Source organism: Megascapheus bottae, chromosome 22 (assembly GCF_031878675.1).
Source record: "Megascapheus bottae isolate mThoBot1 chromosome 22, mThoBot2.hap1, whole genome shotgun sequence".
Taxonomy (NCBI): Eukaryota; Metazoa; Chordata; class Mammalia; order Rodentia; family Geomyidae; genus Megascapheus; species Megascapheus bottae.
In genome coordinates, this window is record NC_143530.1 from 15,277,970 (window position 1) to 15,292,420 (window position 14,451).

Genomic DNA, 14,451 nt, shown 5'->3' on the forward strand with positions numbered 1-14,451 from the left:
TAGTTTTCTGGTTTATTGGAGATAAGAGTCCCAGACTTTCCTGCCCTGGCTTTGAAGCATGATTTTTCAGATCTTGGACTCCTGGATAGCTAGGGTTGCAGGCATGAACCATAGGCTCCTGGCTCCCCAGATTTGAAATAGTCTTTATATCCCATTTCTTTTACTTCCTCTTTCCCCCACTTCTTGATTTTAGGCTTGCAATTGAAGATATAGAGGCACATTAAAGTTCTTCAATTACTGGCAAGTAAAACTTGGATGATCCGTATGGAAAGTGTCTTCACAGGAAACCAGACCGTTATCACATTTATCCTCCTTGGGTTCCACGACATTCCTGAGCTTCATCTCCTTTTCTTTGTTGTGTTCACTGGTGTCTACGCTTCCATCATCATTGGAAATATGCTGATTATTGTGGTAGTGGTCTGCTCCCCAACACTCCACACCCCCATGTATTTCTTTCTGGTGAATCTGTCTTTCCTAGAGGTCTTGTACACCTCCACTGTGGTGCCAAAAATGCTGGAGGGCTTTCTATGGGAGGCAGCTATTTCTTTGGCTGGTTGCTTGCTCCAGTTCTTTATCTTTGGCTCTCTAGCCACTGCTGAATGCTTTTTGTTGGCAGTGATGGCATATGATCGCTACCTGGCAATATGCTACCCACTCCACTATCCATTTCTGATGGGGCCTAAATGGTGTTTGGGGCTGGTGATTACATCCTGGCTGTCTGGATTTATGGTAGATGGGCTGATTGTGGTTCTGATGACCCAGCTGAGGTTCTGTGGCCCCAACTACATTGACCACTTTTACTGTGACTTTATGCCTTTGGTGAGCCTGGCTTGTTCGGATCCCAGAGTGGCCCAGGTGACAACTTTTGTCCTTTCTGTCATCTTCCTCACAGTTCCCTTCGGGCTAGTTCTGACATCTTATGCTCAAATTGTGGTGACTGTGCTGAGAATTCCCACCGGGGCCAGCAGGAAGAAGGCTTTCTCTACATGTTCCTCCCACCTGGCAGTAGTGACCATATTCTATGGAACGCTCATGGTCTTATACATAGCACCGTCTGCTGTCCACTCCCAGCTCCTCCCCAAGGTCTTTGCCCTGCTCTATACAGTGGTTACGCCCATCTTTAATCCTGTGATCTACTCGTTAAGGAACAAAGAGGTTCATCAAGCACTGCAGAAGCTTCTCTACCTTAAAAACAACTGAAACTTGGGGAAAGGAGAGAAGTGAAGATTTTAGTGTGGACTTAAGACATTTTGAGAAGAAAGTCTCCCAGGATTGGGTGAAAATGAATAACTTGTTTTTTTCATTGTGTGTGTGTGTGTGTGTGTGTGTGTGTGTGTGTGTGTACTCACACACGCGTCAGTCTTAGGGCTTGAGCTCTTAGAACTGTGATCCTCAGATCTCAGTCTGCTAAGTAGTTAAGATTATGGGCTTGAACCACTGGTGCCAGGCTAACTTTGCTTTTTTTCCATTAGTCTATATTTCAGCTATTCTGCCATTGCAAGAAAGTTTAAAAAAGCAGAACAATGATTTTCCAGTGCTAGTTAAAAAGTTATTTAAACTTCTCTTATTTCCATATTGTATATGTCATAAATACTACCCTGAAATGGACAATCATTATTACATAGATATATTTAATTATTATACTGTACCCCATAATATATGCATTAATAATAAAATAAATAAAGCAGTAAAATTGAAAAATCTACAAGTATTGCTTATATTATTGTATGATATTTTGTAGTTTATCATATATCTATGAAGTTTGTAATCTACTTTGTAACCTCTTTTAGCAAAGCTGTGTGTGTGTGTGTGTGTGTGTGTGTGTGTGTGTGTAGGGTATGAACTTGGCCTCATACTCTTGGGGTTCTTTTGTTGTTGCTGTTACTGTTGTTTTTCATGGCTGACACTCTTCCACTTGAACCCTAGTCTGGTGTTTTGCTGGTTAATTGGAGATAAGTCCTTAGAATTTGTCTTCCTGGGTTAGGTTCAAACCACTATCCTCAGATTTAGCCTCCTTAGTAGCTAGAATTATAGGCAGAAGCCACTGACATTTGACTATGAGCAACTTCAACACTGTGTATTTCCATATTTTCCTATAGTACATTGCTTGGCCTAAGGATAGGTATATTTTAAAAAAATTTAGAAGTTAATTTATTTTACATACACACACATATAGAAAGTTTATTGTAGAAAATTTGAAGTGAATTTTTTGTTTTTCCTTTTTTTTTTTTGTGGGTCAGCCTGGACGCTCTCTCTGAGCTCTTCAGCTCAAGGCTACTGCCCTACTCTTGAGCCAAGCCCCACTTCCCATTTTCTAGAGGTTAATCGGAGATAAGAGTCTCAGGTACTTTTGTGTCCTGGTTGGCTTTGAACCTTGATCCTCAGATCTCAGCCTCCTGAGTAACTAGGAATATAGGTGTGAGCCACCGCGCCTGGCTTATTTTGACTTTTTATTGCAGAAAAAAATCCAAATACAAACAAAAGTAAAGAGAATAGCATAGTAAATTCCTATTAATTAATTAATTTACTTGAGATAAGGTCTCATTGTGTAACCCAGGCTGGCCTGGAACTCACTATGTAGTCCATGTTGGCATCAGTTCTTCTCCCTTGGTTTCCTGAAAGTTGGATGAATCCTAATTTGAAAAGGGGACATATTATTGTCCTCTGTCTCTCTGGCTCTCTCTTTCTACTTATCTATCATTCATCAAAATAGAGAATTATAATCACAATTGGATATTTTTTTAAAGCAAAGGTATGCCTGGTTAGATTTTTAAAAAATTACGAATTTATATGGGATATATTTGTATTTGGTTATCTGAAATTGGATAGGGAATGGGGGAAAACAAGATGAGGGGTGGGGGAGGGGGGAAGGGAAATGGGGACCATGACATGTGAAAGGGTATCAATGTGTGGGAATTAAGGCATCATTTATCTGGCAAATATCATGTAACCCTTCTATTAATTACAATGAAAATATATTAAAAAATTACGAATTATATCACAAAACACATCATGGTTGTTATAGTTCTAATGACTTAATTTACATTGCTGATCAGTAAGGTAAGATGATGTTGGCTAGATCTAGTCTCATCTTTCAATTAACTTTTACAATCTAATGTTTTATGTTTTATTTTTACTTTTTTGCCAGGGCCTAGGCATTGTCCTTGGACAATTTTTGTTCAAGGCTAGTGCCCTACCACTTGAGCCATGGCACTACTTCTGGCTTTTTCCGAGTATGTGGTACTGAGGAATCAAACCCAGGGCTTTGTGCATGCTAGGTGAGCACTCTACCATTAGGCTATGCTCCCAGCCCAACAACCCAGTATATTTATTTGTTTGTTTATTTATTTATATTGTCGAACCCTCAATTTTTTAATCTAATATTTTTATCACCTGTTGATAAAAGTTGATGATGGATGCCTAGTTTTTTAAAAGTGTGTCTTGGGGGCCGGGAGTTTGGCCGGGAGTGGTGCTTGCCTAGCATGCATGAAGACCTAGGTTTGATTCCTCGGTACCACATACATAGAAAAAAGCCAGAAGTGGTGTTGAGACTCAAGTAGTAGAACATTAATCTTTGTTCTAGGAGTTCTAAATAAGTCAGCTTCTAACTATATATTGTGAAAAGGTATTAAGTGAGAATTAAGCTGGGTGCCAATGGCTTGTGCCTGTAATCCTAGCTCAGGAAGTAGAGATGTGAGGATTATGGTGCAAAGCTAGCCTGGACAGGAAACTCTTTGAGACTCTAATCTACAATTAATTACCAGAAGATTAGAAGTGGAACTGTGGCTCAAAGTGGTAGAGTGCTAGCTTTGAGGAAAAAAGCTCAGGGGAGGGCCGGGAGTTTGGCCTAGTGGTTAAAGTGCTTGCCTAGCATGCATGAAGACCCGGGTTCGATTCCTCAGTACCACATACATAGAAAAAAGCCAGAAGTGGTGCTGAGGCTCAAGTGGTAGAGCTCTAGCCTTGAGAAAGGCCAAGGACAGAGCTCAGGCCCTGAGCTCAAGCCCCAGGACTGGCAAAAAAAAAAAAAAAAAAAAAAAAGCTCAGGGGACAGCTCCCAGGCTCTAAGTTTAAGTCCCACAACTGAAAGAAAAAAAGAAAAAAATCAACTTCTAAATGCACCAGAAGCAAATCTAAAATAAGCACAGGTCAGACACAGAAATAGAGATGCCATTAGAAGATGTAAAAAATATTCTTCCTAAGCCTGAGTTTAACCTATACATCAAGTAATATTTCTGAGTAAGAGTAATCATCAAGTAGTTAAACAGGCCTTGTAGTTTATAACATATATGAAATATATGTAGTCTGTGCTTTGATATAATACATGAAACATGTCAGAAGACAACTGGAAGATGTTATAGTGCTTGAATTACTTAGTGTGCATTCTTTTAAAAATGTGATACAACAAATACTTTATCTGTTTCACCTTTTTGCCAGTCTATTTTAAAGAAGAATTAATATACTAAATGATGAGTTAACCACTTTATTTGAAGGAAGTATTTTTTTTGCCAGTCCTGGGCTTGAGCTCAGGGCCTGAGCACTGTCCTTGGACTTTCTCAAGGCTAGAGCTCTACCACTTGAGCTTCAGCACCACTTCTGGCTTTTTTTTTCCATGTATGTGGTGCTGAGGAATCGAACCCAGGTCTTTGTGCATGCTAGGCAAGCACTCTACCACTAGGCCAAACTCCTGGCCCCTGAAGGAAGTATTTTTAAATTGTTACCAAGGAAAGAATCCTACTTCTTTCTAAACATAGAACTCCCCTATAACCCAGCAGTTCTACTACTTAGCATTTACCCAGTTGTCCAGAAACAAGGACATACTAAATCCACTAGCACAACGATGTTCATTGCAGCACTATTTACCATAGCAAAGATATGGAACCAACCCAGATGCCCCTCAGTTGATGAAAGGATCAACAAGATGTGGTATTTATATACAATGGAATTCTATGCTGCTGTTAGGAAGAATGACATTGCCCCATTTGTAAGGAAATGGAAAGACTTAGAAAAAATCATATTAAGTGAAGTAAGCCAGACTCAAAGGAACATAGGCTCAATGGTTTCCCTCATTTGTCATAATCAGTAGAAACCTTGGGTTCTCCTAGCAGAGATTTGCAATAGAGCAAAACCTAGATACATAAGGCCATATAGTATGACACTAAATGAAAGGACCTCTAGGATATAGAAACAAAAGCCATATAATGAGTGATTGTTGTCCTTAATGTATTATGTTATCTCTCATTTCTTTTGCTATCCCTTGGTTATCTCATATTGTAATAGTATTTCACCTTATTATCTGATATATTGTATGTATGTGTATTTGGTTATTTGAAATTGGATAGGGAAGAGGGAGAAAACAAGATGAGGGGCATGGGTGGTGGGAGGGAAATGGGGATCAAGACATGAGAAAAGTTATCAAAGTATGTGAAGTAATGCACCCTCTATCTGGTGAGTATAATGTAAGCCTTCTATTAATTACAACAAGAAATATATGAAAAAAATCCTACTTGTTATTTTTCAATTCTTAGCCACAGAATCAAACTCATAGCACAAGTGCACACAAACATATGAAACACTCTGAAAAGTGACGGATTTTAAAATGGGAAATTGCATTGGCCCAGTTTCCTTTCTCTTCTATGGCAGGGAAGTGATTGGGATTCTATGGAAGATGGTAGCCCTGTTTTTTCATAACAGCAATGGAATATGGGTAATAATGAGAATCTATCTTCATCTTTTTTTATTTTGTCCATCCTGAGGCTTGAACTCAGGGGTGGGGTACTGTCCCTGAGCTAGTTCATTCAAGGCTAGCACTCCACTACCTGAGACAAACCCCCACTTTTGCTTTTTTGATGCCTGATTGAAGGTAAGAATCTCCCAGACTTTCCTGGTTTTGAACTCTGATCCTCAGACCTCAACCACTTGAGTAGCTAGGATTACAGGCATGAGCTCAGTCCAGCATTCCTTCCATCAGACCATATGTTTGGTGAAGACTGTGGTGTAACTATAGCTCTATACAGTGATCCTTCCCAGCGTCCTTGTTTTGGCAATGACTCCTAATCCCGAGAATTCTCCATGGCCCAGTATCCTTTTCAATGCACTCTTCACTTCCTTATTTCTCAGACTATAAATGAAAGGGTTCAGAGTGGGAGTTACCATGGTGTACATGAGAGCAGCTACCATCTCCCCAGAGGAGTGAGAAGCCGATGGGGGCTTCAGATAGGTGGCGAAGACTGCGCTGTAGAAGAGGACCACCACGGAGATGTGGGAGCCACACGTTGCCAGAGCTTTCCTTTTCCCTTGTGCTGACGGGACCCTAGCCACCGCAAGGAAAATATGGGCATAGGAACTTACAACACAGAGGAGAGCACTGAGCCCTAAAAGCCCAGCCAGAGCCATCGTCAACTCCTCATTGAGATGGGTATCAGAGCAGGAGAGCGAGAAGAGTGGCCCAAAATCGCAGAAGAAGTGAGGGATCTCTTGACTCATATGAAAAGATAGCTGGGAGAGCAACAAGGTATGGGCTAGAGAGACACAGTGGGCCACTCCCCAGGACCCACCAACCAGCACCCCACATCTGTAAGGAGTCATTAGGAGTGGATAGTGTAGCGGATGGCAAATGGCAGCGTAGCGGTCTACAGCCATGACAGCCAGAAGCAGGTTGTCCATGTCAGCAAAAACAGCAAAGAAGTATAGTTGGGTCAGACATCCAGAGAATGAGATAGCTCCATTGCTGGTCCACACATCCTCTAGCATGTTAGGGGCTGTGCTAGTGATGAAGCAGAGGTCTACCAGGGAGAGCTGGCTGAGGAGGAAGTACATAGGAGTATGGAGGTGGATGTCAGAAACAATAGCCAGCAAAAGCAATAGGTTCCCTAAGAGGCCAAGCATGTAAAGAGCCAAGAAGACACTAAAGAGCAGTTGCCACTTGTCTGGATCGCTGGAAAATCCTGAGAGGACGAAGTCAGGAGGCTGACTGCAGTTCATTGTGGGCCTTGTTGGATTTCAAGACAGAATTGATGTGAAGAGGATTCAGTCAATGCAGGCACTGAGGTGGAAAGCAGCCGGGATCCTGTCCCTTTGTGGTGGGGTCCTTTTCATCCTCAACGGAGAAGTTAAAATATCAATGTGAGGTATAAGAGTTGGATTTCACCAAGGATGGTCCATTGAGGAGATTCAAGACAGTACAATGAGAAATCAGAGCTTTTCTGAAATCCCTCTAAGTGTGGCCAGTCCTGGGGCTTGAACTCAGGGGCCTGGGTGCTGTCCCTAAACGTTTTGTGCTCATGGATGGCACTCTACTGCCTGAGCCACAGCTCCATGTTCATTCAGCTTTTTATTTATTTACATTTTTGGTGGTTAATTGGAGACAAGAGTTTCACAGATCTTCCTGCCTGGGCTGGCTTTGAACCAGAATCTTCAAATCTCAGCCTCCTGAGTGGCTAGGATTATAGGTATGTCACTGGAACCCGGCTTGACTAGGATTTCTGTGAGGCAGAGGCCATTTATTAGTACTTACTTTCGTGCTTGTCACATAGAAAGAGCTTAAGAAATGTTCCTGTCCAAGTATTAACGACCATAGTTGAAGTTATACATAGACAACTGGTAGCTTTCTAACTGTTTTAGCATCCTCATGGGTATCCTATCTCATAGGTTGCTCTAATTGTAGTCAGAATCATCTTTCCTAAAGAGAAAATATACTCATGTTTATTCCTTGTTTATTTAAAAGTAGGTACCTGAACTGGACTCTCGTGGCTCCTGCCTAAAATCTTAGCTATTCAGAAAGCTGAGATCTGAGGATGGTGGCTCAAAGCTATCTAGAAAGAAAAAAAAATCTTAGCCGCTCCTTTTTCCAAGTAATTAACCACCAAAAAGCCAGAACTAAAGCATGACTCAATGGTAGAATATCAGCTATAAGTAAAAAAAGAAAAAAAAAGAGCAAGAGCTTGAGGCCTCAAGTTTAAGCCCCAGTAGTCTCAATTATACCCCACATACTGTGTGTAATCATTTCTTTTTTTTTTCTTTTTTTTTTTTTGCCAGTCCTGGGCTTCAGCTCAGGGCATAAGCACTTCCTTGGGCTTTCTCAAGGCCAGAGCTCTAACACTTGAGCCACAGCACCACTTCTGGCTTCTTTCTATGTATGTGGGACTGAGGAATTGAACCTGGGTCTTCATGCAAGCTAGGCAAGCACTCTACCACTACGCCAAACTCCCAGCCCCTGTAACCATTTCTTTTATGAAAAAATTCACAGGTCCTAATATGGCTTAGGGAATGCAGTTCCTTCTTTTGGTTATGAGACCTACCTTTTATATTCCATTCTTATGCCTTCCTAGATTATCACAGTTGTGATATAAATAATATAAATATGTATGTTATATATGATGCCATTACTTATATATAACTTGAATATTTATCAAGGTTTCTGAGTTAATATTTGTCTCTTTCACAAGGCAATAAGGTACATTACAATAATGACTGAACTTAGTTTTTCTTGCTTTTTGTATTCCTAGTGCCTGACATACCAAAGACATTAAAGATTTGCTACAAAAATGAATAAATAATACAGACCAAAGGCTCTAGTAAAGGAAGAGTTATCCTACTCAAGTAGTTTCCTTCTGTTTCAATATTTCAATAATCAAACTCTTCTTCAGTGTTGTCCTAGTAGCATTGGTTCATCGATTTCTTTTCCTCATGTAGCAAGTAAGCATTATAGCATTCTTCCTTACACTTGCCTCTCATTTCTGCCCCCTTTTCACCTTTATTTTCCTTACCAGGCTAACTAGCTCCATGCACCATGATTCATATTGCAAGTATTTCACAGAACTATACAGCTCCTTGTTCTTGGCTTGACTGTCCTCTATTTATGTATCTATAATAACATCTTATTTCCTTTTGATCATAGATACTTATGCCTGCTTATCAGAAGCTTCTACAAGTAGATCTACACACCTGGGAGAGAAGATTTCCTCTTCAGCAGGCTTCTCTCTGTTTTATCACCTATAGTTCCACAAAACTCCTGATAACACACTCTTGTTTACTTTAATCTACTGTCCTGTTATCTCCTGATGTCTTTCTTTATTTACTCAGATATTACCAGACCTTCAGATCACAGTTATATTTTTACTTTCTTCCTCACAATTAAACTGTCTTTGAATGTTCTAGTCTTAATTTTCTCATCTCTTCTTAAGTATATAGATGGGATGATATAATCCTTAATTAGATATTGTCCAAAGGAGTTTCAGCCTTCTCTGACATACACATTTTTTCTTTTTACTTACATGTTAGAATAGGAACTCTATTTTCTTTTCTATGTTCTGAAATATGAACCCCAGACTTGGTTAAATGCCACAGTCCACACTTACCTTCTTTAATTCCTACTTCATGACTAATGACCAGAGAAATAGCCACTCTCTCTAATGCTCTTAGTGGACAATGGGATAATGAGAGAGGGGAGATTCAGGTCTTTTGCCTACATAGCTGAAACAAAGTATGAAGGTAGAGATGATGTTGTTTGGAACTGAACATTACCCTTCTCGTCTCTCTTGGGATCAGAAGAGTTTGGATGTAGAAGAGACCTGTCTTGGCCTTTGAGACCTAGTTCCCTAAGTTACTCATTAGGAGCAAACTCATTGAAGGAATTTTTCCATTGAGAAAATTGCTTATAAATAGTGTTTATGGAATAAAATCACTAATTAAACAGAAGAATAAATATTAATAATTTTTAGAAGTGAAATCAGAATGATTACTTACAATGCACAACATATCCAGTCATTGCTTTGCTATTTAATTCAGAAAAGCGAGAATGGTGGACATGTGGCCTTAATATTTCACAAGAATGAATTGGTGTGTATGAATATATATTAACATTAATGTATATTAATGTATATTTTGGGGTTGTGATCTTCTAAACAAATACAAATTTAGGCTACTCAGTTGCAATCTGCCCATAGATCCCATAGATACCTTACAGGACTGATAATTTGATTTTTTTTTGAGGGAGTCAGTTTTGGAGCTTGAACTCAGGGCCTTGGCACTGTTCCTGGGCCTTTTTGCTCAAGACTAGTGAACTGCCACTTCCATAGCTTTATTTCTGATTTTCTGGTGGTTAATTGGAGACAAAAGTCTCAAGGATTTTCCTGCCAGGGCTAGCTTTGAACTGTGGTCCTCAGATCTTAGCCCCCTGAGCAGCTAGGATTATAGCTAACCATATAGATAACTAAGCCAGCTTATATAACTTAATTTTATATACAGATGAGAACATTGCTCCAATTCCTTTCATTCATCTTATTTTTCCTCCTCCTCCTTCTCCTCCTCCTCCTCCTCCTCCTCTTCCTCCTCCCCCTCCCCCTCTTCCTTCTTGCTGGTTGTGGGGCTTGAACTCTGAGCCTGGGTACTGTCCCTGAGTTTCAGCACTCTATCACTTGAGCCACAGCACCACTTCTGGTTTTCTGGCAGTTAACTGGAAGTAAGAGTTTCAGGGCCAGGAGTTTTGCGTAGTGGTAAAGTGCTTGCCTAGCATGCATGAAGACCTAGGTTTGATTCCTCGGTACCACATACATAGAAAAAAGCTGGAAGTGATGCTGAGGCTCAAGTGGTAGAGCTCTGGCCTTGAGAAAGTTCAAGGACAGTGCTCAGGCCCTGAGCTTAAGCCCAGGATTGGCAAAAAAGAAAAAAAGAGAGAAAAAAGAAGAGTCTCACAGACTTTAGTGCCTGGGCTGGCTTTGAACCTCGATCCTCAGACCTCAGCCTCCTGAGTAGCTAGGATTATAGTTGTGAGTCACTGACGCTCAGCTTATTTCTCTTCTAATAGTCACTATTTTAATGAATCCCTCTAGAATATTGTTTATGATGTCACATAGAAATCACCTTTAAGCATTGGAGATTATCAATATAAAGTGTTACATACTTCAAATTTCATTTTTCTCTCATAAAGACGAGGTACCAACATTTGTACAGGAGTGTGGATGTGGTAACTCTCAAGATCATGAGATGTTAGCTTCCTCTGACTTCCTAGCACATACAATGCATATCTTCAAGGTCATCTGGAAATGTACTACTTCTGGAATTAAGTTTTTTCTTTTAAACTTTATTAATCAATTTCCAAATCTAGTCCAAATTTTCTTTCATTTGTAATTCTCTCCACTACTCCTCTCAAAAAAGCAAATGAAAGATATCATACAATTTCATTGGTACATTTTTAGCATATATACATAAGCAATAAATGTTTTTTCTTTAACATTGCAATGATGATTTTGCCTTCAAATACTGGCAAGTTCTAATCATGTTTCTGTTAATGATTTTTAGTTAGATCACATTATAGTGTGAGAACAGACATCACATGCTTTATATTGTTTTAAAAATTTAAATATGTTTATAGTTCAAGCTGGGTGCCAATGGCTCATACCTACAACACGGGCTACTTAGGAGGCTGAGATTTGAGAATCAGATCTTCAACAGGAAAGGCTTATCCCAGTACCATTCAAAAAGAGAAAAACTAGCTAGAATCTCTTATCCCTATAATTCAGGTCAGTGTTGTATACAGATTGAGCACTGGGCTAATCAAGGGTCATTTGTGAGTTTTGGAATGAACTCAGTTTGAAGGGTTTACTTTTGTGTACTTTGAACACTCCTGGCCCCAGAGAGTTTAGTAGCCTGTGACCCAGGAAATTTTCATTTATTCCATACACCCTAGGTTTGTGGCTGATGGGCCAGCAAAAACACAACCAAAAGGGTGCTTTTCTAGATAGGTTAGTGATTGGGAGAAGAAAACATAGCACTAGTTTCCTCATTAGAGGCAGAGTAGCAAGGAAATCCAGAAATCTGCTTGCTGGTTTCAACATTTCCAGAACCCACCCAGCAGGTGGGAAGGAAAAGAATATGGAAACTGAATGATTGACAGAGTTTGGACTTAGAGCTTTGAACTCCACACCGCAATAAGAATGAAGTCTCAATAAAAAGGTACACTTCAAAGCTGAGCACTGGGGGTTCACTGTTAGAATCCTAACTACTCAGGAAACCAAGATCAGAGAATCATAGTTCAAAGTCAGCCTGGTCAGAAAAGTCTGTGAGATTAATCACCAGGACACTGGAAGTGGAGCAATAGCTCAAAATGCTAGAGTACTAGCCTTGAACAAAAGAGCTCAAGTACAGTACCCAGGCCCAGAACTCAAACCCCACGACAATGAACAAACAAACAAACCAACAAAAAACTAAAGATAAACTCCACTGTGTAAATAACTGTTAATACAATGTTGGGAGACGTGACAAATCACAACAGAAATTTCTGGGATTAATCACTCAAATTTGTTACTATTATTATTTTTTACTTGACAGTTATCATTAGATATGAACATGCACAACTGGAAGACCAGATGATTTGCCCAGAGAAAAAGCAGAACTTTTTAACAGTAGAACTTAAGAAAATTTGTGGAGTTACTAATAATGACAGTGAGAAGAAATGTTAGAGTAAATTAGACATTGCCAGAAAACCACATGGACATCAGGTACTGAGAACAAAGGAAAGGTTTATTGCCTGCAAAGGGACCAGCAAGACCCTTTCTCACAAGAGAGGAGTGCCGGCTATTTTGTTAGGTGACCTTTTATAACCAGTGATGTTTAGGAGGTTTTGCTGCCTCATATGGTCATAGTTGATCAAAAGAGTGCCATCTCAGGTGACCCATATGACCTGTGAGGCTTAGGGATCTTGATATCTCATATGGTAGCTGACAAAGGGACTGCAATCCCAGGAGGGATAACAAGAAACAAAGCCAAACCACTTCTCTCTACTTTATTTGGTGTTCTCAGAACCATAGAAACAAAAGGGTATCCTATTAAATATAATCATATTTCTTAAAAGGATGTCACTGCCACCCATTTTTTAACTGTTATTGACATCTTTTTTTCTTTATACATCACACTGTTTTCAGGAATGTACTTGAGGTGAGCAAGTGAATTAATACTTCTGAGGAAGTGAAAATTTAGTAAGATGTTATATTAGCCCTCTGAGACCTATGTTGACTAAAGAGCTAAAACAACATAATGTGTAAAAGAGGAAGAATTTAAAAAATAACACAACATAGGAATTGCCCAGGTGTGGAAAAGTATCCTGTTTGTTATTACATAAATCTGACTAATTACCAGGGGAAATCTCCCTCTGGATTTCTATGTTGAGGGATCTGTTTCTAATTAGATGAGAGAAGAATAGCAGAATAACAAGGAGAGATTTCTAAAGATGGCCTTCAGCAGCAACCACAACATAAAGCCTCAATTCAAGTAATCGTTTATAATAGCTGGGAACAAAGCAGTGTTGCTGGTGTTGATGAATACTGGATCAGGTAAGAGGATGAATGAGGAGCAGGCTGGGAGGTCTTGTTTTCTGTTTGCTTGCAAGTGATCTTTCTGTTTACCGTCATTAAATTTCAACCAGATTTAGGGATTTTTTTTTACTGTGTATTGACAGACTCCTGATTGAGATTGGGAAATATGAAAGAACATCATTTGTGTGCTTTAGTTACTATGTGTCATCACATAATAAGTTGGTTCTTTAAATATGATTCTGATCTAAAATGCCTAAACACAGAAAGCTCAGTGAATATAATCATTAATAAAGACTTCATTTGAGTGTTACTTTTTCTTACACAGAAAAATATGATGTTCCTATTCTATTTTTCAACATACTTATTTTCTGGGTAAGAGAATTATAATACTTGGTGCATGATTTCTATTTTAAACAGGAGTGTTAACTAGTGTGAAAGTACACAAAGCACACACAGCTAAAAAAGAAAACCACTCTGAATTATTTGAAGCCAATCCTACAAAAATGTGGAGTAGAGGTTTGATACTTTTTCAAAATTTCTTCTACCTCTACAGCTAAATCCCATAGGATCTCTAGAACTTTCCTTAGTTTATCATCATCACCATCACAAGCACCACCATCCTCATCTTCAATTTTGCTGCAGTCACAACAAATTATTTTCTTCTCTCAATGACTTTGTCAAAGCTTGGATGGCTCTCTTCTGTAGCAAGCACCCAAAGTCATATCCTGTACTCAGTTTCCTGACAGTTGTACATTTTCCACAAAGACTTGCTTCTTCCTTTCGATGTACAGGAGCAAACCCACTGCACGTTTAAGGAGATACTTCAGGTACTCTGCAAATAATGGAGACAAGGAAAAGGCAGACAGAATTTTGTAGTTATAAAATGTAATACTATTGTATTTGTACACATACAGTCTTAATTATAGCAGTTATAGGTATAATAATTATAGAATTATAATAAAACAATCAGAGTCCTATTTTATAGAGTAGAATGGGAGGAATGTAGACTTCCTTTTTCCATATATTTTTATTCTAATTAATAGAAGGCTTACATTATATTCACCAGATAGAAGGTGCATTGCTTCACAAACATTGATACCCTTTCTCATGTCTTGGTCCCCATTTCCCTCCCCCCATA

At 39.3% G+C, this 14,451-nt stretch overlaps 2 protein-coding genes across 2 annotated transcripts; one reads left to right on the forward strand and one right to left on the reverse strand.

The window, feature by feature from the left end:
• The first annotated feature begins 264 nt into the window (after positions 1-264).
• Or11a1 (olfactory receptor family 11 subfamily A member 1) lies at positions 265-1,200 on the forward strand. Its single transcript, XM_090355246.1, has one exon. It carries the CDS (start codon positions 265-267, stop codon positions 1,198-1,200), a length of 936 nt encoding a protein of 311 aa, XP_090211372.1.
• A 4,809-nt stretch (positions 1,201-6,009) lies between these two features.
• Positions 6,010-6,984, reverse strand: LOC150048006 (olfactory receptor 1G1-like). Its single transcript, XM_090355247.1, has one exon. It carries the CDS (start codon positions 6,982-6,984, stop codon positions 6,010-6,012), a length of 975 nt encoding a protein of 324 aa, XP_090211373.1.
• Between the last annotated feature and the right edge of the window lie 7,467 nt (positions 6,985-14,451).